This window comes from Littorina saxatilis, linkage group LG15 (genome assembly GCF_037325665.1).
Source record: "Littorina saxatilis isolate snail1 linkage group LG15, US_GU_Lsax_2.0, whole genome shotgun sequence".
NCBI lineage: Eukaryota > Metazoa > Mollusca > Gastropoda > Littorinimorpha > Littorinidae > Littorina > Littorina saxatilis.
Window position 1 is genome coordinate 34,877,988 of NC_090259.1, and position 27,620 is coordinate 34,905,607.

The 27,620-nt window shown below is 43.3% G+C and overlaps 2 protein-coding genes across 3 annotated transcripts in view; one reads left to right on the forward strand and one right to left on the reverse strand.

Moving 5' to 3' along the window:
• LOC138949149 (uncharacterized) overlaps positions 1 to 8,314 on the reverse strand; it is a 41,209-nt gene extending 32,895 nt beyond the window's left edge. The window contains exons 1-3 of one of the 2 annotated variants that reach the window (XM_070320911.1): positions 7,732 to 8,314; positions 6,287 to 6,412; positions 4,372 to 4,842 (exon numbers count right to left, since the gene is read on the reverse strand). In XM_070320911.1, the coding sequence (XP_070177012.1) occupies positions 4,372 to 4,842; positions 6,287 to 6,412; positions 7,732 to 7,734 (600 nt within the window). In that variant the 5' untranslated portion in view covers positions 7,735 to 8,314. The remainder of the gene's footprint in view (positions 1 to 4,371; positions 4,843 to 6,286; positions 6,413 to 7,731) is intronic. The other variant, XM_070320912.1, reaches the window with a different exon arrangement.
• A 13,321-nt stretch (positions 8,315 to 21,635) lies between these two features.
• The window catches only part of LOC138949150 (dipeptidyl peptidase 2-like), a 57,625-nt gene continuing 51,640 nt past the window's right edge, over positions 21,636 to 27,620 (forward strand). Inside the window, exons 1-2 of the mRNA XM_070320913.1 lie at positions 21,636 to 21,827; positions 26,865 to 27,004. Coding sequence (XP_070177014.1) covers positions 21,659 to 21,827; positions 26,865 to 27,004 — 309 coding nt within the window. The 5' untranslated portion in view covers positions 21,636 to 21,658. The remainder of the gene's footprint in view (positions 21,828 to 26,864; positions 27,005 to 27,620) is intronic.

The window sequence follows — 27,620 nt, forward strand, 5'->3', positions numbered from 1 at the left end:
ACACACACACACACACACACACACAGATACACAAACACAGACACACACACATACACACACACACACACACACATACACCACGACCCTCGTCTCGATTCCCCCTCTATGTTAAAACATTTAGTCAAAACTTGACTAAATGTAAAAACACAATTGCCCTTTTACACATACCCTACACACGCATGCGCGCAGAATATAGATTCAATGCGTTTCGTGTCTTTTCTGGTTGAATGCATTCAACAAAGTATCAACCAACGTTTCTGAATCTTTCAATGAAAAAAGATAAACTTATTTTGAACCAAACAGCACATACCAACGAACGCTAAACACACAAACACACACGCGCACTAACACAGATTGAATGCAAAGCGCGAACGAACACGGAGGATTTTTTTAGGTCAGGTCGTGGGGAAGTCCACCCGAAATGTTCCACAGGGGAACTGGTTGTGTTTGTATTGTTTATTTTCTCACAGTGATGTTGATGGTTTTTACAGTGCCGTTTTGAAAGAATATTTTCCGAATTTGTCTCGTCGAAGTAACATTCGAGATCATTCGAGTGTTTCTAAATCAAAACCTTCCAACACCGCTGGTGCAGATTAGACCTGCCTGACTGCGTGCGTGTTAGAGCTGAAGACGAAGCCTCAATCGCCAAAGCGTCACCTATCTGTAGGTCCTGAGCATCGGATGTACGTTGATACGTGGTGAGATCCCCACGGAACTGTCTATGCAACTTTTCCAAGTCACAGGTGTAAGGTTCGATCTTTTCTTTTAAATTTCGTCCTCTGTGTACGTAGCAAAGCGTTTCGCCATTTTCGGTTTTCGTTGCAGACGACGATAGTGAAAGTAGTACCTATTGTTTTGTTTTGACCTTTCGTATTCAGGGTTCTTAATCAGGGCCGGACCAAGTTCGTTTGAGGGGGGGGGGGGGTTCCAACTGAAGGCAGGGGTCCAAAGTCCACATTTTTTTTTCTCTGAGAGGTACATTGGATGGCCAGGGGGGGGGGTCCGGAACCCCAGGAACCCCCCCCCCCCCCCCCCCCCCCCAGATCCGGCCCTGTTAATTGAAGCTTGGTGGCGGGGATATAGCTCAGTTGGTAGCGCGCTGGATTTGTATTCAGTTGGCCGCTGTCAGCGTGAGTTCGATCCCAGGTTCGGCGGAAATTTATTTCAGAGTCATATTTGTGTGCAGACTCTCTTCGGTGTCCGAACTCCCCCCCGTGTGCACCACATTGGGTGTGCACGTTAAAGATCCCACGATTGACAAAAGGGTCTTTCCTGGCAAAAATTGCTTAGGCACAGTTAATAATTGTCTACCTATACCCGTGTGACTTGGAATAATAGGCCGTGAAAGGTAAATATGCGCCGAAATGGCTGCAATTACTGGCCGTATAAAATTTCATCTCACACGGCATCACTGCAGAGCGCCTAGAACTGTACCCACGGAATATGCGCGATATAAGCCTCATTGATTGATTAAAGGGAGCTTGTCGTGTAAGTGGAACGTTGACGAAGCTTTTGAAAACAGAAATTGAATGAAGAAGAAAATGTGGCTTTCAGTTACATACAGGAGAACGGGGTTGGTGTTATTCTTTTTCCGTCAAACACTTAGTACACAGATAAAACGTGATTGACTGACCAAGGCCTGTTGGCACACTATTCAGAATGCACAACAAAATGTAACAACACTTTGATACCCATTTTTCTACGTTCGTGATCACTTGAAATGAATACTGAAAACATAAGTGTTTAAGGTAGTGACTGAATGTACATGTGAAGGTAACATTTTTCAGAAATAAATGCATAATCAAAATAATTGATTTCGGCATCAAATCGTGTAACATACAATCTTGCACACGTTTGCTTTAGTAGTGGCAAAGAAGAAATGCGTGTGACATACTTTTATAGTAGATCTGTGTACTAGCTATGTTACCTTGTGTTCAAAACTGGTTACAGTAAGAGTGTTAAAATGTGGAACACTTTAACTTAGAGTGTACGGTGTGCACACACTCGACTCCTTAACCAGTACACTACACAGGGTAAACTCGTGATCTGCTAACACTCCTATGGAGTCAACGTTGACATGTGTACGTCTGTAATACAATACAGAATCAGCTGAAAGGAACGTCTAAAGTTGGTAACAGACGAAATTCCAGCCCACAAAAAATTGTATCATACGTGTTCTGTAGACTCTACAAAACCACTCTGCTCCCGTGGAAACGATGCAAACAAAACAAAAAATCACCTGACGGAGTAAAGATTTGCAATTAAATCAAGGCAGTGTTTTAAACAAACGGTGTAGCTTGTAATGCTGCTGCACCTGAGTCAAGTTTCAGATAGAGTGGGAAACGAAATGAAATATTTAAAATTTAGAAATATTCTTTGCTTTGATAATATCGACTTGTATCATATACAAGTCAATAATGACAATGGACTGTGAGCTTTGAAGCTACAACGCTAAAACTATAAAATAAAAAATGTCTACTGCAATCTAAGCCTCTTGATTTGCAGAACGTGTTATTGCAGGCGTAAACAGTCATCTCATGATCAGTAACCATTCAAGTGACGGAAAGAACTGTTCAGATGTATGGAGTTTAGAAGGAAAACATCGGAGAACGAAAGGGAGACACAATATGTCGGCCCACATTATGCGTTTTGTGGAAAGGGCGACAAATATGGCGGCCGTTGTGTTTCTGTTTAGATAGTGAGCCTATCAGAAGTTTGTAAAGATTTTTTTTAGGGCATAGGTGCATCTATTCAATTTCAGTCTCCACCACAAACTCTTGAGTTCTGCACATATCACGGCATTGATCTGGGGCGTTGGTTTGCCAAGCAACGACAGACGCTAAGTGTTTGCACACAGATAGGAATCTGGAACTTCATTACCTGGTCAAAACATAGAACGCCTCTCTCTCTCTCTCTCTCTCTCTCTCTCTCTCTCTCTCTCTCTCTCTCTCTCTCTCTCTCTCTCTCTCTCTCTCTCTCTCTCTCTCTCTCTCTCTCTTTCCACTCAAAAATATACCTTACAAACGGGAGAGAATAAAAGATTATACTGATTATTTGCATATCTGGCAACAAATATAATCAAACTCCACATGGAATCCACTGAGGAATGCATTCTCGATCACCCGACAGAGTCAATCAATCCGATTTTCCCAGTGTTCTTTGTGTCATTTCAAACTTACTTTTCGCGTTTCAAAAAGGAGATTTTCCCAGTGTTCTTTGTGTCATTTCAAACTTACTTTTCGCGTTTTAAAAGGAGATTTTCCCAGTGTTCTTTGTGTCATTTCAAACTTACTTTTCGCGTTTTAAAAGAAGATTTTCCCAGTGTTCTTTGTGTCATTTCAAACTTACTTTTTGCGTTTTAAAAGGAGATTTTCCCAGTGTTCTTTGTGTCATTTCAAACTTACTTTTCGCGTTTCAAAAAGGAGATTTTCCCAGTGTTCTTTGTGTCATTTCAAACTTACTTTTCGCGTTTTAAAAGGAGATTTTCCCAGTGTTCTTTGTGTCATTTCAAACTTACTTTTCGCGTTTTAAAAGGAGATTTTCCCAGTGTTCTTTGTGTCATTTCAAACTTACTTTTTGCGTTTTAAAAGGAGATTTTCCCAGTGTTCTTTGTGTCATTTCAAACTTACTTTTCGCGTTTTAAAAGGAGATTTTCCCAGTGTTCTTTGTGTCATTTCAAACTTACTTTTCGCGTTTTAAAAGGAGATTTTCGCGCTTTGATATGCTTAGTGTTTAATGGAGATTCTCGCAATCTTAATGAAGATTTTAGCATTTTAATGAAGATTTTCTCTTTTTAATGGAGAGTTTTGCGTTTTTATGGTAAAGAGTATACACATTATAATTATGTGATTCAATTTTGTATCTTTTTTTATCAGGGGGGTGAAGGGGAGGGGACGGGGATCGATGTAAAATGTATCTGCTACCGATTGCAGTGGTCGTCAACTCTGTTTGCAAATGAGTACTTTGTGTTTACTTTCACTAGTGTTCGGTTGTAATTGCCAGTTTTCATTGTTTCTGTTCTGTAATTTACTTACGAGCAATCGTTTGTTATTTCCCGTTTTCATTTCCTTGCAATTTTTAGTATCTTACTTAAGTAGCGGTCGTTTGTTAATTTCAGGGATCGTCGTTTCTGATTTGAAACTTATCAACTAGTATTCGCTTGTTAGTTTAAATTTGTATTGTCCCTGTTTTGTAACGTAGTCCCAAGCAGTTGCTTTTAATTTTAAGAATTCAATGCTTCAGTTTTGTAACTTCGCATTTACTAGCAGTCGTTCTTCATTACAATTTGCAATCGAGACGAGTGTGATGGTGCATGTGCGTGTGGGCGTGCGTGCGTGTCTGCGTACGTTCGTTGACACAGATTATAATTACCTTTCCGCATATCGCTAGTCCACCGGGCACTTTCTTCGGATAAACAATCGGCAGGTAGTCGTCATGTACGACGGGACACGAAGAAAACGTCAGGGTCACATGGGAAGGTTCGTATCCCAATTCAGGCACTACACACACATACTGTTTCGCTTTAGTCAGTACGTTTCGATAAAAACTCTGAATATACGGGCCGACAAAAGAAGGCTCGTTGTAGAATTGATAGAATATCGATGTTTGGGTCGTGAAGATTGAATTCCCTTTCATTTGAACACAACACTGGAGGGAATCGGAATCAGTCGAGTCAAAAGCGGAAATGACGATGTTGAGATTTCCTTCCGATGGTTCCCGGGAGTTAGCAATAGCGGAGTAGAGAAAGATGTCTAAGTTATTCACAGTTTTGAAAAAGCGTAGCTTCTGTGCGTTCGATGACGTTCTCGCGTAGTCCATAGGCACATCGTAGAAATGTCCATCCTACAGAAAAGAGAGAGAGAGAGAGAAAAACATGATAGACTTGAATTATACTTGCATATACCCATATAATGTGCGACACTGTTTGTGCCTCAACTAAAATACTTCATACCCTTGATATTTTATTCCAACCGAAAGGCATATGTCTTGACTATCTGTCGCATTTTTCGGATTGAAACTGTCTGTCTCGGGGGTAGCACGACAACCGCTCCAATGAGGGTAGCCCCGTTATCGACCGGACAAAGGCATAAGGTCCAAATTTCATAATCGAAACATGTTAAAATAGGCAAAATTCATTTATCTTCTACAAACTGTCATTTGGTTCATCAATTATCTATCAAGAAAAGTATATATTGTACGGCTATCTTTGCGCACTTCTGGCGCAACGCCATTCTAATTGAGGCAGGTAAACAACCTCGTTAGTTGTTAAAAACGGGAAGGTTTTGCGTCAAGTTTGAGGTGTTGCGCAACAACAACAAAATCACTAATTTTTGTTTTATTGGTACCAGGTGGATTAGTTTTAAACTTTCGAGATATAATGTCTGCACAGAACTTAACTTCAAATACCATATCTAAGCGTTTCAACCATTTTTGTTCAGATGTTATGCAACATTATAAAAAGATAAGTAAGTGTACGCGGGAATGAAGATATCTTTAAAAGAACCAGAGGAGAAAATGCTCGTGTGACTCAACTTCGTCAAACAAACTATGAATCAAAAACACGCAAAACAAAATGTCTAAACTATGCTCTGGCTTCACAATGGTTCAAGAAAATAATAAGTGTATATTATTTTACCAAAACTCAATTCTGAAATTTGACTAGGGTCAACCAGATTTGTGTCATATCTCGATGCTAATAACTCCAGGAATAGTGTGAAGTTTCACAAATCTAGCTTCAAAAACGTGAATAAACATGGTCGACAATTTTCCGCGTTTTACTCGAACACGACCCTGCTGTGTCCTTGAAAATTGACGAAAGTCGACCAAACTCGCATCATATGCGGAAGTCATTATACCATTGAAGTGCTAACAATATCAAATTTTCAGATACAATTACATATGATTAAAAACTCACATCTTTCTTCTCTCTTTCTTGCATGTGTGTGTGTCTGTGTGTGTGTCTCTCTCTCTCTCTCTCTCTCTCTCTCTCTCTCTCTCTCTCTCTCTCTCTCTCTCTCTCTCTCTCTCTCTCTCTCTCTCTCTCTTACAGTCATAAAAATAGACAGACACACAGCCCGGATACAGAGAGAGAAAGAGAGAGAGAGAAAGAGAGAAAGAGTGGGAAGAGAGAGAGAGAGAGACAGACAGACAGCGGCAGAGCGGCAGGCAGAGGGATAGGGAAAGAGAGATACGGACATACAGAGAGACAAAGCGGACAGAGAGAGAGAGAGAGAGAGAGAGAGAGAGAGAGAGAGAGAGAGAGAGAGAGAACGACCGATCCATATACCTGAGAGCTAAAGGTGAGAGGATGTTCGCGGAAGAAGAGCAGGCAGAGAAAACACGTCAGTCCTACACAGATCACAAATTGACCCCGGCGGCCCAACAGCTGGAAACGAAGTCCGCCAAATGTTGCCTGAAATCAACATTTAAAACACAAAGGTTGCCACTATAGTCTTTAAACATTTTACTCAGTTTTGACGCGAGTGTGTCAGTGTGTAAGTGTGTGAATACATGCACGGTGTGAGTGTGGTTTGGTTTTGGGTTTTGGTTTTGTTACATCACCGGACATAGAGGACAAATAGAGAATATATAGTACATGGCTTGCTGTGTCGTACCAGATTTACACAAGGTTTGTTTTTTTAATATTGAACTGCGAGCGAAAGCGAGCTGTTCACTATTTGAAAAAGCAACGAGTGTAAATCTGGTACGACACAGCAAGCCATGTAGTATTCTGTTTATCCTACATACGTGTATGTTACTGAAAATGTCCTGCAGTCGAGGCAGCTAAATTGAAGACGCTTGTTTTGGAACCTCAATCTCTTCCAAAGCCTCGTGCAATCTATTACGTCAAAGCAAAGAAACGTCACTCTGAAAGTATGGCGTGACGTGTTAGTTCTAAAGACTCACCGAGGGTAATTAGCGAGCGCAATTTTTGTTTCTATAATGACGTTTGTCTCGGTGACTTTGGCATCATAAGCAGTGGAAAAACAGGTCCCTGCCAGACTTGCTTGACATGACCTCACTTTACATGATATACACACGTGTGATTTGAACGATTATTATCTCACGGGTGTCTCTCTCACGTATGTAGGATAAACCTGGTTAGTAATTACTGTCTCAAAATATAAATGATTCAACGCGAATGGCTCGATTGCCAACTAAATCAGATTTGTATGCATGTAAAGTTTTTATGTTCATTTTTACCTATAAAATAGGAGAACGGGGCAGCCAGGTTGCGTGATTTATTATGTCTGCAAAGCGCTCCCTTGTGTGTGAAAAAGGCAGAGACTTCACAGACACGGCATCATGTGGCACAACCTAAACAAGCTGCCTCACTCTAAACTGAAGTGTTCCACTTTTCAATACCCTTTCTGTAACTGGTTTGGGACTCAGTGTGAGATAGGATATTTTGAAACCTTCCAATCATAGGGAAAACAAATCGGCGGAAGCGAAAAACATTTATTCTGACTGCCCTGGACCGAATTTAAGGCCAAGAACATAAACCATAACACAAGGAGAGGGGGGGGGGGGCTGGGGTGGGGGGCAGAAGAAAACAAAATGTACTCGATCTGCAATGAAATATGTGTGACCGTCCAAGCCCGAATTTCATCCATGGTCAAAGGAGGAAAACAATGAACAGGGAGCTCCTGCTACAATAATCAATGTCCACATGCGAACTTAGACCTATTAATCACAGAACTTGGAGGGGAAAAAAACATCAGTTATGCTTACCATCACTCCCAGGGATGACGAAGAAGGAGAACACTTCGCAGACACAACCACATCTGGCGCAACCCTATATACACGATTTTACTCAGAACGAATAATAAGAAGGGAAAATCACTTCCCACGCAAGATGGTCTCCTTCTGTACGGGTAAAAAAAAACTGTCTTCGAACTCTAGTAATATAACTACAACAGAACGAATTTCAAAGTCAAGAAAAATAACCACTATACATGCTTCAGATAAACACTGCAAGTGTCATCCTGTCATGGCATGAACACTACTGCCGGAACTTTCACGGGCAAGGACGATAATCACTGAAAATATTTTTCCCAGAGAGCAAAGAAGAAAGAGATCACAATAATTATAGAAAAAAAATCTTCGATCTGTAACACCAAAACATAAAATCTGTGTGTTAGGACCTGCTATCGTTTTAAATATCATGGTCAGTAAAAGAAGAAGAAAATCGCCATACACGCAAGGAAAAAAACAAAAGCTTTCTACAAAACTCGATTACGCGAATGTTCTGGTCCTGCGATGCAGTGAAAAAGATTAAAACTGACGAACTGCGATCACGTCAAAGTTTACGGTCTGATTATCACTGCCAGTGAGAAATGTTGGGTTGGGTTCATGCGGCGGGGCTACAACGCGAGTAGAAGTGGGCGTGCTCCTATGTCTGTAAATATATATGTGTATTGACGTTTGGAGCGATCCAGTCATACACATCTCTGGTCTGTGGACCCAAACAGCAAACAAGGCACCCTAGCTCTGTGTACATTGCACCCGGCCTTGAAGCGCGCGTTGCCCCAGGAAACTATGATCTGCGGTGAACGGTTGGATGTGTGGCGGGAGAAGTGGGTGACTGAGCAAACGAGGCGTGATATCGACTGTCCTTTGTATGGCCAAACTTGATTGAACAGCGCCTCGCGAGGTTTCGACCAGGTCCATAATCACGTGGTAGATGCGTGGTAGCAGGCTAATCGCCCCACCCCCCCCCCCCCCCCCAAAAAAAATGGCCCCCCCGGACAATTGCCACCCTAGGACAATTGCCCCCCCGGACAACTGCCCCCACCATAGGAGGACATTTGCCCCCCGGACAACTGCCCCCCGATTCTTTTCTGAGCTCTCTTCGTGCTAAGCTTTTGCAAAGTCAATCACTACACCAAGTGTGTGTCTTTGTGTGTGTGTGTGTGTGTGTGTGTGTGTGTGTGTGTGTGTGTGTGTGTGTGTGTGTGTGTGTGTGTGTGTGCCGGTGTGTGTTTGTGTCTGCGTTTGATTGAGCGTATGGTTGTGTGTGCATGCGTGTGTCTTTGTGCGTGTCTCAGTCATTGAATGTGTATGTGCGTGTCTCAGTCATTGAATGTGTATGTGCGTGTCTCAGTCATTGAATGTGTATGTGCGTGTCTCAGTCATTGAATGTGTATGTGCGTGTCTCAGTCATTGAATGTGTATGTGCGTGTCTCAGTCATTGAATGTGTATGTGCGTGTCTCAGTCATTGAATGTGTATGTGCGTGTCTCAGTCATTGAATGTGTATGTGCGTGTCTCAGTCATTGAATGTGTATGTGCGTGTCTCAGTCATTGAATGTGTATGTGCGTGTCTCAGTCATTGAATGTGTATGTGCGTGTCTCAGTCATTGAATGTGTATGTGCGTGTCTCAGTCATTGAATGTGTATGTGCGTGTCTCAGTCATTGAATGTGTATGTGCGTGTTTGCGTAAGTGAGTCTCTGTAAGTGTGTCTATAAGTATGCCTGATGGGGTCTATGTCGACCAAAAGAGTGGGATTCCCTGTAGGTGGAGTTCCTGGAGGGGGATTCCCTGTATACAGGGAATCCCACAGGGTGGAGTTTTTCAATAAAACTTGCAAACCATACTCGAATTTCTAAGAAATATCAAAAAAGATTGAAAAACATCAAATTCTACCGATGTCGCCAAGCATCACGTGACTTTCAGCGATATCAGCGACACGCTACAGGAACTAAATCCTGTGGTATTCCCTGTATACAGGGAATCCCCCTCCAGGAACTCCACCTACAGGGAATCCCACTCTTTTGGTCGACATAGACCCCATCAGCATAAGTATGTGTCTGTTTGCATGCGTAAATGCGTGGGTGCATGTGTGTGTGTCTGTGTCTGTATGTTTATGTATTATGTCTATGTGTGTGTCTGCCTGCGTGCATGTGTGTGAGTATTTGAGCGTTGTGTCTATTCATTTATTTATATGGGAGATTAAAAGAGCGCTTGACGTTCTCTTAGCGCTTTACATAACCAAGCGTTGTGTCTATGTGTGTATCTACGTGCGTGCGTTCGTGTGTGTGAGTGTGTGTGTGTGTGTGTGTGTGTGTGTGTGTGTGTGTGTGTGTGTGTGTGTGTGTGTATGTTGAAACCAGGAAGCATTATAGAGATATCATAGAGATATCCAATTATAGATTTGAATTACATAGATACACCTCGAAACAACACTTGATAACTCAGTAAACACTCAGAAAAGAATAGTGGGCATTTGTCACGGGGGGGAAAATTGTCACGGGGGAGGGGGGGGGAGGCAATTGTCCCAGGGGGGCAATTGTCCAGGGGGCAGTCGTCAGGGGACAAATGTCCGGGGGGCAATTGTCCGGGGGGCACTGATTAGCCTAGAATCAGATGTGTGTCGGAGTCACACCACAGGCGGAAGGTATCGTCCACTGGACTACTACCATCACAGAAAGACTACAAGGTACGTCACTCACCTTCGAGTCTTCTGTGTTCTTGGAGTCGCTTCCTGGGGAAAAATATTGTTCAAGACGGTTTGCCTCTTCCTACAGTCTGTGTAAGGTCAAATAAATACAGTTGAATGATTGTTTGAACTGTATGTACCTTTAATTTTCAGCTTCCGTCCGCTGCAGGTTGTTATTAATCATCATTTGGACGAATCTTCGTTTACGAGCCGCTAACTTCCACTTGGCGTCAAATCATGCATCCGCACCGAATATCATGCATACCAGCGCTCATTGGTCTAAAACATATGTACTAAATATTGCGCAGTAAAAGGGCAGCTACCCACGGGAAAATAATCATCGAATATCCTGTTATTAACCAATGAGCGCTGGTATGCATATTCGGTGCGGATGCATGAGTGTCTGTATGTTTATGTATTATGTCTATGTGTGTGTCTGCCTGCGTGCATGTGTGTGAGTATTTGAGCGTTGTGTCTATTCATTTATTTATATGGGAGATTAAAAGAGCGCTTGACGTTCTCTTAGCGCTTTACATAACCAAGCGTTGTGTCTATGTGTGTATCTACGTGCGTGCGTTTGTGAGTGTGTGTGTGTATGCTTGTGTGTGAGTGTGTGTGTGTGTGTGTGTGTGTGTGTGTGTGTGTGTGTGTGTGTGTGTGTGTGTGTGGATGTGTGCGTGCGTTTGCGTTGAAACCAGGAAGCATTATGTCGCGTAGTCTATGAGCATCCGGGGGACTCGAGACTTGGTCGCCATCTTGGTCGCCATCTTGACATCATGCCTGAATAAACACCTTTCCAAACTATCCGACTGTTGGGCTAGTTGTGTGAGTATGACAGCTACATTATGCTAATAGCATAACGCTACATGGTGGCAGCGTGGTCAGTACCGACGTCTCTAGCAAATCGAACTGAATTTAGTTTCAGAAAACAGAAAGTGGCGAGACCTAGCAAGCAGAACTAGACTAGAGTCATGGGTCCTTTCAAAGCGCCCGACGCATTCGATTTCACGCAACCCGCTACAAAATGGCCTGAATGGAAACAGCGTTTTGAGAGATACAGGTCAGCGTCCAAACTGGATAAAGATGAGGAAAAGGTACAGGTCAGTGCTTTGATCTATGCGATGGGAAATGAAGCTGAGAGAATATTTCTTTCATTCGGACTGAGTGATGCAGACTCAAAGAAGTTTGATGTTGTCCTTGGCAAATTTGATGGGTATTTTGTTCCAAAAAGAAACATTATCCATGAACGAGCTAGATTCCACGTTAGAAATCAGAAGCCTGAAGAAAACATTGAAACATATGTTCGTGCACTGCATGAGTTAGCTGCAACAGCGGAGTTCCCAAACAAAGAAGAGTCCATTAGGGACAGATTGGTGTTAGGAGTCCTAGACACTGAACTTTCAGAAAAACTGCAGTTAAAACCGGACTTGACCTTACAAGGTGCTGTGCAGGACGCTAGGCAGTATGAACTGGTAAAGTCACAGCTCTCAGACCAGCGGCAGTCAAGTGTAGACGCACTACAGCGCAGACAAAGCGGAGGTAGTGATCAACGGAACAGGCGTGGAGGTAGCGCTGGCAGCGCTCGTAGAGGCGGCAGTAGTTATACTCCAGGCAGAGGCGGCTCAACCCAAGGCGGGGGGAAGCTGCAAGAGGCCAGCTGTTCACGTTGCGGTCGTCAGCACCACAGACAAGCGTGCCCAGCACAAGGCAAGAAGTGCAACAAGTGCGGACGCAACAACCATTTCGCAGCAGTCTGCAGAAGCAAGGCAGTCAACGCCATAGATGAACCACAAATGGAGGTGGCATCACAGAGGGGGCATTCAGAAGAGGCTCAAGCAAGCCGAGAGGAACACTTTGTAGGAACATTGTGCTCAGAAGGCAAAAAGGAACCGCCGTGGATGACGACACTCAAGTTTGGAGGATGCGACGTCCCATTCAAGATTGATACTGGAGCGGACGTGTCCGTTATCTCATCAGCGCAGTACCGAAAGCTGAAGCCTTGCCCACAACTTAGCAAAACCAGCGCAATCCTGCGTAGTCCAGGAGGTATCCTAAAGTGTGAGGGACAATTTGTGGCCATTAGCAAAGTCCACGACCAGCTTCACTCGCTTCGACTCTTCGTCGTACAGTCAAAGACAGACAACCTTCTCAGCAGAGAAGCAGCGGCAAGAATGGGCCTAGTCATGAGGGTTGAAGCTGTGGAGATGCCCTTCGGTGAGCTGGATGACAAACCTGTCCAGTGCCCACCAGTGAAGATCGTTCTGAAAGCAGAATCTGAAGCTTACAGTGTTCACTCAGCAAGAAGGATCCCAATACCTCTGCTAGACAAAGTCAAAGATGAACTCACAAAGATGCAGAAGGCTGGGATTATAGAAGAGGTGACAGAACCAACAGATTGGTGTGCACCGATAGTGCCAGTCATGAAAAAGTCAGGATCAGTGAGAATCTGCACAGACTACAAGCATCTGAATGCAGCAGTCAAGCGTGAGCGCTACACACTCCCCACGCTCGAAGACATCCTGCACAAGCTGTCTGGGTCGGCAGTTTTCAGCAAGTTAGACGCCACATCAGGATTCTACCAGATTCCACTTGACCCAGAGTCAGCAAAGCTCACTACCTTCATTACCCCATGCGGTAGATTTTACTACAAGAGGTTGCCATTCGGCATAACTTCAGCTCCAGAGATTTTCCAAAGAACCATGGAGAACATACTGAAGGATGAGTCCAACGTCATTTGTTTCTTCGATGACATGATGGTCCACAGTGAGGATGAACCAGCACATGAGCGACATCTTGAAAGCGTGACTAAGAAACTGGCCAGCGTCAACCTGAAGCTGAATCGGGAGAAGTGCGAACTCAGGAAGCATGAGATCGAGTTCTTGGGTCATCGAATCAGCAAGAACGGCATCTCACCAGATCCAGCCAAACTGGAAGCCATCATGACCATGACAGATCCATCCAACGTGCCCGAGTTGAGGAGGATGCTTGGTATGATCAACTTCCTTGGTCGCTACCTGCCCAACCTGTCCAGTGTACTCCAGCCAGTGACACAACTTCTGGAGAAGAACCAAGCATGGACATGGGGCCCAGCACAGATCCAGGCCATGGTGACTGTGAAGAAGATGCTTACCTCAGCGCCAACGCTAGCACACTACGATCTGAGGAAGCCGACAGTCGTCAGCGCAGATGCGAGCAGTTATGGGATCGGAGGAGTTTTGCTGCAAGAACACCCCGAAGGCATGAAACCTGTCGCATACTGTTCAAGAACATTGACAACCACAGAACGCAGATATGCCCAGATCGAGAAAGAGACACTGGCAGCAGTCTGGTCATGTGAGAAATTCAGCAGATACCTGGTAGGCCTGGAAAACGTGACGCTTCAGACAGATCACAAGCCTCTCGTGCCCATCATCAACCACAAAGACCTTCAAGATACGCCCATACGATGTCAAAGGATGCTGATGCGTCTCATGAGGTTCAGCGTCAAAGCTGAGTATGTGCCGGGGAAGAAGCTTGTCGTCGCAGATGCTCTCTCCCGCAGTCCTCAGTTCACCACTGAACAGCAAGACGAGGTCACAACACTCATTGAAGATGTGGAAGCCTACATACACGGTGTGGACATTTCCTGGTCTTGTGCAGCATCAGACAAACGCATGCAAGAAATCGCAGTGGAGACGAAGAAAGACAGACTGATCCAAGAAGCACTTCGCTATACGCGTGAAGGATGGCCGCAGTACATCACCGAAGTTGAGGATGGATTGCGTGACTACTACGCAGTGCGCAGTGAACTCAGCGAGAATCAGGGTCTTCTTACTAGAGGAAAGCGCATCGTGGTCCCAGCTTCGCTACAGGACGACATTCTACGCAGAATCCACGAGGGTCATCAAGGGATCACTAAATGTAGAGAGAGGATGAAGGAAGCAGTTTGGTGGCCCGGAATCAGCGCCAGAATGAAGAAGTTGGCTGAAGAATGCAAGCACTGTCAGGAGAAGAGGCCATCGCAGACCAAAGAGCCATTGATTCCAACAGAGCTACCTCAGCGAACATTCCAGAAGTGCGGAGCAGATCTGTGTGAACTCAAGGGACAGTCATACCTTGTTCTTGTGAATTACTACTCCCGGTACATTGAACTGGCTCACCTCAAGACGATCACTTCAGCAGAAGTCATCAAGAACATGAAAGACATATTTGCACGACAGGGCATCCCCGAGATACTTGTTTCTGATAATGGAACGCAGTTCACATCCGGAGAGTTCCAGATCTTTGCAAAGGAGTGGGGATTCAAACACGTCACTACAAGTCCTCACTTTCCACAGGCGAACGGTGAGGCGGAACGTGCAGTACAGACAGCAAAGAAGATACTGTCGCAAGATGATCCTGCACTCGCTCTTCTCATCTACAGAGACACACCTATTGAAGCCACAGGCTACAGCCCAGCACAGCTTGCATCAGGAAGACGTCTGAGAACAACGCTCCCAACACTGTCTGAAAACCTCGAGCCCAGAGTCTGCGAGAAATCAACAGTGGCAGCCAATGATGCAAAGGCTAAGAAGAAGAACAAACAGACATTTGATAGGCGTAATGGAGTACGGCCCCTAGATACGCTTCTTCCTGGTGACATCGTGATGCAGAAGCTGGACGGAGAGAAGAGTTGGAGAAGCCCAACAGTGGTGCAGCAGCAAGTCGCACCAAGATCCTACGTGGTGAAATCGCCACGAGGCACGTTTCGGCGCAACAGGCGTCACCTCAGGCGCTCACATGGTCTGCAGCCTGAGAAGTCCACTCCCTACTCCATTCCTGTCCAAACTGACCTTTCCCAACACAAAGCCCACATCCCCGTATCCAGTGACCAGAAGAGTGGTGCAAGTCACAAAGCACCCAGTCCAGTCCAGACAGGCTCTTACGTTCACAATGAGCCCGGCCCGTATCCAGGGCCAGTGTCCAGCGACGTCTCCAGCAGCAGTGGTGCCAGCCCAGGTGACGGAGGGTCCGCCAGAGGTTCACCCCCAAGGAACACCGGCCAGGACGCCGGAGGGTCCACCTACAGTCCATCTCCACAGGGCATCATCAACAGCAGCCCGACACCGGTGACTACCCGCAGCGGCAGAGCCATCACCATGCCAGCCCGCTTCAAGGAGTGAACTGTACAAGACATCGCCCAAGCAGGGAAGTGAACTTATGTTATTCGTTGATTGTGCCTTTGCAAGCAAGCAGAATCAAAGTTGGATTCATGAACTTTAGTTACAAAAAGCAAAGTTGCTCATCTCCTTCCTCGGTTATCTGTGGACACTAAAATTTAATTGCAAGCCACTTCGAAAGGCTTTATTTGTCAATCTCAAAGGAAGGGAGATGTCGCGTAGTCTATGTGTATTACGTCCCTTGATATGCTAATGAGCATCCGGGGACTCGAGATCTTGGTCGCCATCTTGGTCGCCATCTTTACAACATGTTCTGAATAAACACCTTTCCAAACTATCCAACTGTTGGGCTAGTTGTGTGAGTATGACAGCTACATTATGCTAATAGCATAACGCTACAAATTATATAGATATCATAGAGATATTCAATTATAGATTTGAATTACATAGATACACCTCGAAACAACACTTGATAACTCAGTAAACACTCAGAAAAGAATAGTGGGCATTTGTCACGGGGGGGGAAATTGTCACGGGGGGGGGGGGGGGGAGGCAATTGTCCCAGGGGGGCAATTGTCCAGGGGGCAGTCGTCAGGGGACAAATGTCCGGGGGGCAATTAAGTTGTCCGGGGGGCACTGATTAGCCTAGAATCAGATGTGTGTCGGAGTCACACCACAGGCGGAAGGTATCGTCCACTGGACTACTACCATCACAGAAAGACTACAAGGTACGTCACTCACCTTCGAGTCTTCTGTGTTCTTGGAGTCGCTTCCTGGGGGAAAATATTGTTCAAGAATATGCATACCAGCGCTCATTGGTCTAAAAATGTTTTTGTTTTTGTTTTTGTTTTTTTGTTTTTTTGTTATCATGGGTTTTATAATTTTTCTTCTCTTATTCTTTTATAATTATTAATTAATGACCTATATGTGCTGATGACCAATTTAATTTCCTTTGTTGGATCAATAAAATGTTATGAGTTATGAGTTATGAGTTATGAAGACGGTTTGCCTCTTCCTACAGTCTGTGTAAGGTCAAATAAATACAGTTGAATGATTGTTTGAACTGTATGTACCTTTAATTTTCAGCTTCCGTCCGCTGCAGGTTGTTATTAATCATCATTTGGACGAATCTTCGTTTGCGAGCCGCTAACTTCCACTTGGCGTCAAATCATGCATCCGCACCGAATATGCATACCAGCGCTCATTGGTCTAAAACATATGTACTAAATATTGCGCAGTAAAAGGGCAGTTACCCACGGGAAAATAATCATCGAATATCCTGTTATTAACCAATGAGCGCTGGTATGCATATTCGGTGCGGATGCATGATTTGACGCCAAGTGGAAGTTAGCGGCTCGCAAACGAAGATTCGTCCAAATTATGATTAAAAACAACCTGCAGCGAACGGAAGCTGAAAATTAAAGGTACATACAGTTCAAACAATCATTCAACTGTATTTATTTGACCTTACACAGACTGTAGGAAGAGGCAAACCGTCTTGAACAATATTTTTCCCCAGGAAGCGACTCCAAGAACACAGAAGACTCGAAGGTGAGTGACGTACCTTGTAGTCTGTCTGTGATAGTAGTAGTCCAGTGGACGATAGGCCTACTCAATGATCGATCATTCACACTCAGTTCACACTTCATTCTCAAGAGCAAACGATGGCAGCCGGACGTGTATTACCGAGTTTTTTGGATAATTTTTTAGCAAGCTTTGCTTTCATCGAGGAGAAGGAAGACAAGTTTTTATTTAAATGCTTGTTGGGTTGCGCTCCTGCGAAAGTGTTCTCGTGTGGAAAAACCTCTTCCTACAACTTGAAGGTTCATTTGCAGGTATGTCTACGTTTTCAGTATTTTACTTCAGTATTTTACGTCTGTCATTTCATTTCGAATGCTTGCAACAAGGTGCCCTGTCAGTAAAATTTCCTCATCCCTTGTGCAAACGTACATCAGAGAGCCTGTTCAGCCATCACTGCACTCTCTTCACACCAACACCAAGATGAAGAGCCTTTTCCTGCGGAGTAACACAACTCTGCCCAGCTCTGCTGCGGTTGAACGGCTGTTCAGCGCCGCAGGACTGATCCTGACCCCTAACAGGGGCAGAGTAACAGACAGTAATTTTGAGGCCAAAGTCCTCATCAAATACAATGGCGGAAAGGTGTGAAAGGTGTGAAAGATGTGATAAACAATCTGCTCTGCGTGATCGTTTTAACTTTTGTTTTTTAGTGAAGATTTTTGTAAATAAAATGTATTCTGACTTTGATTTCTTGTTCTGTGTTTACTGCTTGTGTGGAGTTAAAAGTAGCGGAAAAAGTAGCGGCTACTTTTTGAAAAGTAGCGGAAAAGTAGCGGCTACTTTGTGTAAAAAAAAGTAGCGGAAATGTAGCGGCTACAAATTTTACTAAAGTAGCGGAGAAGTAGCGGCTACTTTTTAAAAAGTAGCGATCACAACCCTGCATAGGGAACAGTTAGAAAGTTAACTTCGGGAGTTCCCACTTTCAAAAGAGGCCTCTACTTCCAGTGTTTCTGACTTCCAGTTCATGCATACGGGCCCTGGACGCCCGAACGAAAGGTTTTGATACGACTTGTTGAGGCGAAGCCCCTCGGGGCATGTTTTTGGTAGTGGGCCGGGAACACGCATTTCAGTGATATGAATTATTCGTCTTGCACCTGGGTCTTCAAGGTATGTGACCTAATACAAAACGAACACAGCTGTTGCGTTTGCCCATCGGTATCTCAGCTGCGTATACTGGGTATATATATATCATACTAGCTGTACCCGTTTCCTACGTCCGGTACGCGACTTATATGTACGCACCTACACACACACACACACACACACACACACACAAACACACACACATTTTTGATGTACACACGCGCTGCGCACGTTCGAATTTCACGACTTTTTAGCCTGCAGAAGGCATATTGAGCCAGATTTTTTTGTTATGGTAAATCGATGTTGCAGTTCCGGAGCAAATGATCAAAATTTCTTTGCGAATTTGCGTTCAAACGTGTTTTTCTCATAATATAACAATGCACAGCTCGAACATATGGCCAAGAACAAATCTACGGTTCTTCGAAGAAAGAAGAATAACAACATTCTTGTCCATTTCGACTTGCAATTTACCGTGTGCGCTGTAAAATCTCCCTACCTTCAAAGCAGACGAAAAGCAGACATCTTCATTTTCTTCCAAGGGAGAAATCGTTGGTCATAAAGTCTGGCAGGACCCAAACATACTTCTGCACGCTTTCTTTTCTTGTCATATTCAGTTGCTTCGCAAAAATAAAATGTCATTGGTTTTCTCAACTTGTCAAATCAGTCAAAACGACTGCAGAACACAGAACTGACTGGGAAATGACACTGATTGAAATAGGAAAGATCTTCGATGACGAAAGTATAAATGACAGTCATGTGGTCACACCTATCTCGAGAACTAAGCGTCGCTCAGAACCAGCGCCCTTCCATTACAATGACATTTTATTTTTGTGGAGCAACTGAATATGACCACAAAAAAAAGTGTGCAGATGTACAGGGTGACCCAAAAAAAAAGAGTACCCAAACAAAACGTCATAAATTGAACAAAAATAAAGCAATCTTCATAAAATTTATTTACACACACAAGTAGCCTCTGCATGACTTGCACAGAAAATGTTAGCGTTCTAGCTTGTCTTTCAGGAAAGTTATGCTCATTCTACAGAACATGCTCCAAATGGCCTCCGCGCCGCTGCAGGCAAACTTGAACTCGCCGCGCAAAGTTATCAATCACCCGCACACACTCCTGTTGCGAGATTCCGCGAATGGTTGTGATGGCTCTCTTGAGTTCTGTGATTGTCTGTGGGTTGTTCCTATAGACGTTGTCTTTCAGGAACCCCCAAAGATAGAAATCTGGGGGATTTAAATCCGGGGGAGGCCATTTGGAGCATGTTCTGTAGAATGAGCATAACTTTCCTGAAAGACAAGCTAGAACGCTAAAATTTTCTGTGCAAATCATGCAGAGGCTACTTGTGTGTGTAAATAACTTTTATGAAGATTGCTTTATTTTTGTTCAATTTATGACGTTTTGTTTGGGTACTCTCCTTTTTGGGTCACCCTGTATATGGCTACCAGGTGCACATTTGCGGCTCCTAGGCAGTGTGCATGCACACCATCTTGTACCTGCCTATTCCCATCCCTGAGACATGGCGACCACACTGTGACACACACACACATACACACGCACACGCACACACAATAACACACACACACACACATACACACGCACACACACTAACACACACACACACACTCACACGCACAAACACACTCACATCCATATATACTAAGATTTGTTGTATTTGTATATTTTGTTTATATTTTTGTTTATATGAACAAGTTTAAAGGCCGCCAGTAGAAAGTTGATCCCAACAGGAACAAAAAGTAAGGAATAATCCCATCCGAAACAAATTTGGTCGTTATTTTTATTCCAACCGGAACCAAAGTATTTATCTCCGTATCTTGCCATTATTATCATCATAGCTACTCAAGATCATTTGAACGTTCTTATAATGCCATTTTCTTTCGCCTGCACTACAGACAATGACAAAATAAGCCTTATTTTGTCTGTTTTGCCGCTTTGTGCACAACCGGAACGTCGTTTGAGTCCTCGCTGAGAAAAACGCTCCCTACCGGAACAGGGTCTCAATCAAATAATCAAATTAAAAGCTAGTCTAAATCTTACTGATTGCTTTTGGTACAATGAAAACATATTTTCAGAGGCATTGCTCTCACACCACATGCCAATCTCTGTGGTCTCCACAACTTGATTTACGACAAAAACACCAACACGTGTCAAAAACAGGCATTTTCGTCACACAAAGCAAGCTTGTTGACAATTTAGACCCGCCACGGACATCTTTTCTGTAACATTTCAAGGTAGTCCATTCATTTTGTGACGTGATGCGCCAGATATATTGTGAGAAGGGTCTGACTGAACAACCTACCTTCGCGCGCGATCCAGAGCAAGTGAACAAATAGCGACTTACTACAACCGGAACACGTCGCTCCAAACGAGTATGGTGCGGAACAGTTCCCCACCCGTGAGTAACTTGTCGTCGTGCTGAGTTGTCGGGCGTCTTCCCTGCAACGTCTATATTGTTCCGCTGGAAGTACTCAATATATAGTGCAACTTTTTTTTATTATTTCGATTCATTTCATAATCAAAAACGTTTGGAATGAAGCAAATGAATAAAATACAAGAATTACGAGTTCAGACAAAAATGAAAATAAAATTGGCGTCGAAGCGAATCGAACCCGGGATCACAAAAGAAAGGACTAGCGCATGATCGAACGCGTTACCAACTGAGCCAATCTGTCAAAATGTTGGCGAGGGAGATTTAACTTGAAATCAGTATTACTGACACTTGAGTTCTCGAGCGTGGCGACGACGGACTCGAGTTTCCGAGTCTCTCCGTTTGTGTTTGTGTACTGTTCTCTATATCTCACTGTTCGGGGCTAATTCAGTTCATAACTGACCCTACGCTTCCGGTAACTTCGTAGTAAGTCAGTTGGAAACTGAGCAATATGACTGTAGCGATAATTTCCAGCCGCGTGACCGACATCAGAGTCAAGTTATTGTTTTATTGTTACGCCAAATGCATTGACCAATCGCAGAAAAGCGCTGACGTCATTGCATGAAAAATACCCAAAATCCTCTATTCTTGATGACATACTAAGGAGTTAGTTCGGGAGAACGATGATCTATGGACGGTTTATTATATAATGCCCGGGAAGCAACCGGTTAAAAACGGGCGTCGCCGATCAATACGGAGCCAATGAATGAACAGGGATGGCGGGAACTTGTAGTATTTCATTCACTTGTGAACAGACACACATCAAGACTGAAACAAAGGGGTTATTGGGTCCAGGGTTGACACGTACGAACGAAGATTTATAAGCCGACACTCGCTGTGCGCATCTGCGGCGTTGCGCCGTCTAAAAGACGCTCGCCGAGCGATGCGGTCCATATGGCCTTGAACCGGATCTGCGGGGTGCTGCTGCACTTAAAAGTACTGGTCACATGATTTTTTCTCAAGCAAAATGGCGGTCGTCAGTGGTGTTATATCGGCACTTCTACTGTGTGTGCTGTGTCCATCGAGTTTCGCCGTCATTCCGCAGTATACAGAGAAATACTTTGAGCAGATTTTAGACCATTTCAATTTTAAAGCTTACGGGAATCAAACGTATCGTCAGAGGTATCTCATCCAAGGTAACTGTGGCAAATATGTGGGTGTTTTCCTTTCGCAATCACGCATGAAAGTTTGTTTTAATCTCCGCACAAAGAGATGTGAGAGAATTTTAGTTCATGATTGATTTATGTGAAGCTCTGAGTCTAAGTAAGACTTTTTAGTAACTATAACAGCCACACATTCATACCTATAGGACAAATGTCCTGAGCTCTTCGGCATGAATAGGACATTTGACTGCTTTCAGAAATTTGAATAGGACATAATTTTGTGCAAAACACCGAGTCATGGGCACACATAATGTCTGTATATGCACCAACATTGTGCGCGTATATTGTTTTATTACGTTAGTTTCAAACAGGACACACACACAAAAAAGGAAACAAACTAAAAACAACAAAAAACTTCAGCACTCCTAGTCCTACTTTGATTGGCACACAAACTGCATGATTTCATCACAGAGCTTTTTCTTGACAGATTCGACAAAACAATTTGACTAAGGTCTCTTTGCTGTCAAAGGTCTAACCAACTACAGTCGAACCCATCTAACACGAACACGCTAGTTACGAATTTTGACTTATAACGTATTAGTTTTAAGTTCCCAACTGAATACCTCTTTCTTCATGCTTAAAAAAAATGCTTGAAACGAATTCTTTGTAATGAATTTATGCTTATAACGAGCACTTTTTGGATTCCCAAGCATGCATAATGTCTGTAATTTACTGACGCTTATGACGAAATCTTTAAACTCGTCCCGAGATCGACATATCATATCATTTGCATAACGAACCCCTCTTTTAACAAACACATTTTCATCGCCCCAGAGCCGCTTTGTCTCTAAAAGTCACAAGGCTACAAGGATCTGCGTGTGAGGCGAGATCAAAGGCAGGTCCATTGTGATGGCTGGGTGGCCTTCTTTATAGACACTGACCTTCCTCCCAGGGGTCATTGACCCAGTTTTAGCTATGAGAGGTGGTTCCCCTTTCATATGAGAGAGGAAACACTTCCTGCACCCGGGTCAGTGACCTAGTTTAACCTATGGGGCGGTCTCTTTGATGTCTTGAGAGGAAACTTGGCCAGGGTAGTACATGCACCAGAACTGGTGGACACCATGAAATCGGAGATTGATCAGAATGTACATGTACTTGCTTTTACACGACTTTTTAAATTTTACTTCTAAAATTGTGACAGTAAAAAAATCAATGAATTCTTTTAATGCGAATTTCGGTTAAGACGAACTTATTTCCCGATCCCCAGTGATTCGTCTTAAGCGAGTTCGACTGTAGTACATGGGTGAAAGTAGCCCGTCAATTGACTGAAATCCGTCAATCTGAAAATAAGTCTGACGGAAATTCCGTCAATCCGCAATTTTTATTAAAAAAAAAAAAAAAAAATAAAAAATTTTTATTTTTTTTTTTTAAGCGGAACGCGTTTTCGAACTGCTATGCGGTAAACCCCGTAGGTGAGGTTTCTTCGCTTTCGGATTCGCTCTGCATCACGATAAAAAAAAAAGTTCTCGCGTTTTGGCAGGCATTACGAAGTGGTGACATGATTTCTGCGGAAAACGCATGGACAGATCTTATTGATGCTGGTCTAGCCAACAAAGGCGATGGTGGAGTTCATGAAACTAAAACTGTGTGTGATAAGTTTGGTGCTTGAAACTCAAGTGCTTTTCCTTGAGAACTTTGCACTATAAGAGATGCTACTGCTTAGTTGCTACTTTGTGCAGTGCTACATCATGCTGTTTGCATGTGTGACATTCTGTTTCATCATTTATTTCAATGCCTGTCTGGCAATGTTTGCTTCTTATAATTAAATATTTCGAACTTTTATTTCAGTTGTTCAGTTGTTCAGTTTCTATTTCATTTAGTAATTGGCTGTTGTCAATGTTAATTGTTATCCATTGTGTCGTTGTGTTGGAAGATGCAAGTGTGAAAAGATACAAAAGAAAAATGATTACTTCTGTGAATTGTTTTGATTTTGTTTACCCTTTTTACCATATCATTAGAATCTGAAGGTATTTTTTTGACCTGCATGATAGTGACAAAAAGTGTATTTTTTTGCCAGGAAAGGCCACAAAATCACAATGTATAATGCAATAATTCGTTTTCGGCCGGGGGGCGTTGCCCCCCTGGACCCCCTAACGGGGCCCTGCCCCGTACCCCGCCAGGGCCTCGGCGGCCCCTGGACCCCTGCCTCAAAAAATTTTCAGTCAATTTGATTTTTATAGCTTTCACCCATGGTAGTACTAAACAGGGTCAGCCATAAATAGTTAACCATATTAAAGACCGTTCGTGTGAATTTCCTGCTGTACCGAAACCATCTACAAGTGACGAAACTTTAGTTTCCGTGATTGTTGAGGTTTCAGCGGCGACACTGTCATTGGCACTGTCATTTTTTAGAATAAAGCTCGCCGTGTTTTCCCGTGTTCTTGGCCCTAATGTTGCACACGATGCCGTTGAAACGCCAAACGTGTTCATAACATAACATAACATAACATAAGCGGCCTGATAGGCTTTTCAGCCTTTTGCCTGTGTATTTCAACAAGTGATTTGAAATATCGTTGTTTATATTTATGCGCTGCGTACGTCCTAGGACGATCTCAATTGAGTTAAATTTGTAGAGAACATTAATTGTCTCCATTGCTTGTCAAGTAAGTTTTTGAACGTGTCTAAGGCCCCCCCAAAAAATAGTCTGTTTACGGTAACATAAGCAAAAAAAATAGGGTCGGTAGGTCGGGATTTTATTATTTTTTTTTTCTCCAAAAAAACATATTCTTAAGTTATTTTGCCAAAAAACAAAGACCTTTTTTTTTTTTCTTCCCCCAAATGCCAAAAAAAAGTCTAGGGTCGCGCGAAAAAATAGGGTCGGTCGGGATACCTTAAACAGACTATTTTTTGTTGTTGGCCTAAGTGTTCCTGCTGACACAATGTTGGGTGGCAAATTATTCCAGTTATTTACAACACGATTAGTAAAGAAGTTTGCATGCAGGTTAGTTTTAACAGTTTGTTTTGTTAATTTAAAATCTTGACCTCTTGTGCTCGAACCTTCATGTAACAGGAGTAGTGAATTAGTAGCGCTGTTCTTTGGCAGGCTTTAGTCTTTTTCGGTGGTATAATTTATTGCTGCGTGCTTCATCACTAACCGAAAGCAAGTTAAAGCCTTGGTCAGTTGGAGATGTCTCCCGTACTCCTAACTTTAGTGTGCTGTAGACGGGTGTACCCAAACGGCTCGAGACATACCGCAAACGGTTCGGAAAATGTAAGATCTGCACTGCAAAACTTCAGTGCACCTGTACGCGAGAGTGCTCTCTCGCTTTTTGAAGATTTCTATCTTGAAATGAAATTACCAAATAACGCGCTGTCCGAAGGAATGGAGTTCTTATCGGACAAGGACCGCGTTCAGTTGAAAACGATAGGACATCTGACCGCCATGCGGCTATGTGAATCGGACATTTGAGCATTTTAATCGGTCTTATGTCCAATGTCCGACGCCTAACGACATCGCTGCTATAATTTACATCAGTACATGTGTGAGCTACAGACTTCCCCACAAGCGCTCCACCTGACGCATGTTTCTTTCAGGCAATATATATCTTTCGGCTAGCCACTCGCAGAGCTAGGAGGCGAGAGTGTCTATGAAACGGTTTTATGGCTAGCTATGCAAGAATTAAACACCGAAAAGGTCGTCTGCACTGGTCGGTAAAAAAAGATGGACAGCCAATCGGATTGGCAGATGCGTGGCCGCCATGTTTTCTCGCCAAGCGAGCAAGCCCAAAGCTACCTAGCATTCGAGGCGAGAATCCTAGCGTCACTCGCGGCGAAATGTGCCAAAAAAACCGGTACTTCCTCGCCTCACTCGCCAATCTCTCCTGTAAGAAACAGGGGACCTGGATTTGTAGGGGGTCCAAGGATTGCCCCAGGGGAACTTTAGAGGGTCCTAAAGACCAGGAGGACTTCTGGAAGTTCTTTGACCAGAAAATTGTTATTTGTCGTATTCGTTAGATTTACCTAAGAAATTTTATATGCATCAGATCAACTAGTACATATCCAGCAGAAAATGTTCTTGTTTTCAAAATCCAATCAATCTCTGAACTCCTCACTGTCTATTCTCCAGCAAGACAACTCCGTGCCTCTTCTGACTGTCGCATCCTCACCATTCCACACACCAAAACCAAAACATACGGACAACGCACTTTCACTTTCTGCGCACCCACACAATAGAATTCTCTCCCCTTTCACATCCGCCACTCTCAGTCACCCCAAGCATTCAAACGAGCACTTAAAACGCACCTCTTCAAGAAATACAACCCCTGATTTTGTTTTCTCAGTCCATCAGTAGGCTACATGTAGTGCATTTGTTGTTTTAGTGATAATGTGATAATGTATTTAAACATCTAGGGCTGTTTTCAGTATTGTTGATAACATGTTCTGTTTGATTAAGGGTATTCAGCTGGTATTTCCTTGTTTTTACTACCTATTTTATTCATGTTTTTATTACTTAGTTAGTGGAAGAATCTTTTGTAATGTATGTTTGATGGTGTATGCTTTTAATTAAGCGTTGCTGACTATGAATGTAGATGTAAATGCTTGTATAACTGTGTTTTAATTTTAAATGTGTCAAGCGCAAAGAGCATAATTGTAAAGTTATGATGTTGCGCTATATAAATGCTCATTTATTATTATTATTATTATGTTCTTGTCGGTGATTCTGCATGGAAACTAGAAGTAGAAGTCGATAACACTCTGAAAATCAGTTCAGATCATGCGTTACGCATGATAATTAATGCAATGTATAAGTCCCGAGACACGTGCACTATTTTCAGGTTTAGTGTATTGCAGCACCCGGCCACTCCTGGACTTCCTGGTACGTCGTATTTTTCAGCTTTTAGTGCATATAATATACGCTGCCCTGATGTATATATTTATACTTTGAGCGAACTAAGTCTAATTTGCATTATTCTTAAGACTTTGTGACATGATTCATACATGTGTATACTGGAATTTTTAATTGGTATCATTCCAAAATGGTCGTCATTCATTCTATCAATTTGTTTGCAGACAAGTGGTGGGAAAAAGGAAAGGGCCCCATTTTCTTTTACACTGGCAATGAAGGGGACATCACCGACTTCTGGGCAGCCTCTGGCTTCGTCCATGAACTGGCTCCGCAGTTTGGAGCTCTCATCCTTTTCGCTGAGCATGCAAGTTAACTGCTAAAGAATTCACTTACAATTTCATCAGGGCTTGAGTTGAACTTGAAGTCCTCCTTTTGGAGAATTTCTTTGAATGCTTGTTTCTATTTTACTCCAGGTTATGCCCAGAATGCACTAGTTTGCATATTTGGTTCTAATTTTTCATTTTCAATTGGGGGGGGGGGGGGGGTGGCCGGAATTAAGGCTTAAATTCTGTAATTCCGGTCAGCTGTTGAAAATTCCGGTGGGACAACAATGTCATGTTATGTCAAGGCAGAGATGGTGACAGACGGGTGCACAACTATTGCTCGTTTGCGATCAGCCTGAGACCCGGTTTTTCGCTTTTATCTCGCCAGCTACAAACATTTTTATAAACAGGGTTCCACACAACCCCAAAAGTCAAGGGTATTCAAACCCTTTCAGGAAAAAAGTAAAGGGTTTTTATACCCTTCCAGATTTTTCACAGGGTATGAGTGACAATCGGTGTATCCATGAAATGTCATTTTTTTCCCAGAGCGTTTTGCGAGGCATTTTTTTGAGCAGGCGACAGCACCGGATAGGCTAAAGCGAACAGTGCCATCGAGATGATCAGTTTAAAGATATCGCGCAGTTTGAGGACAAGGGA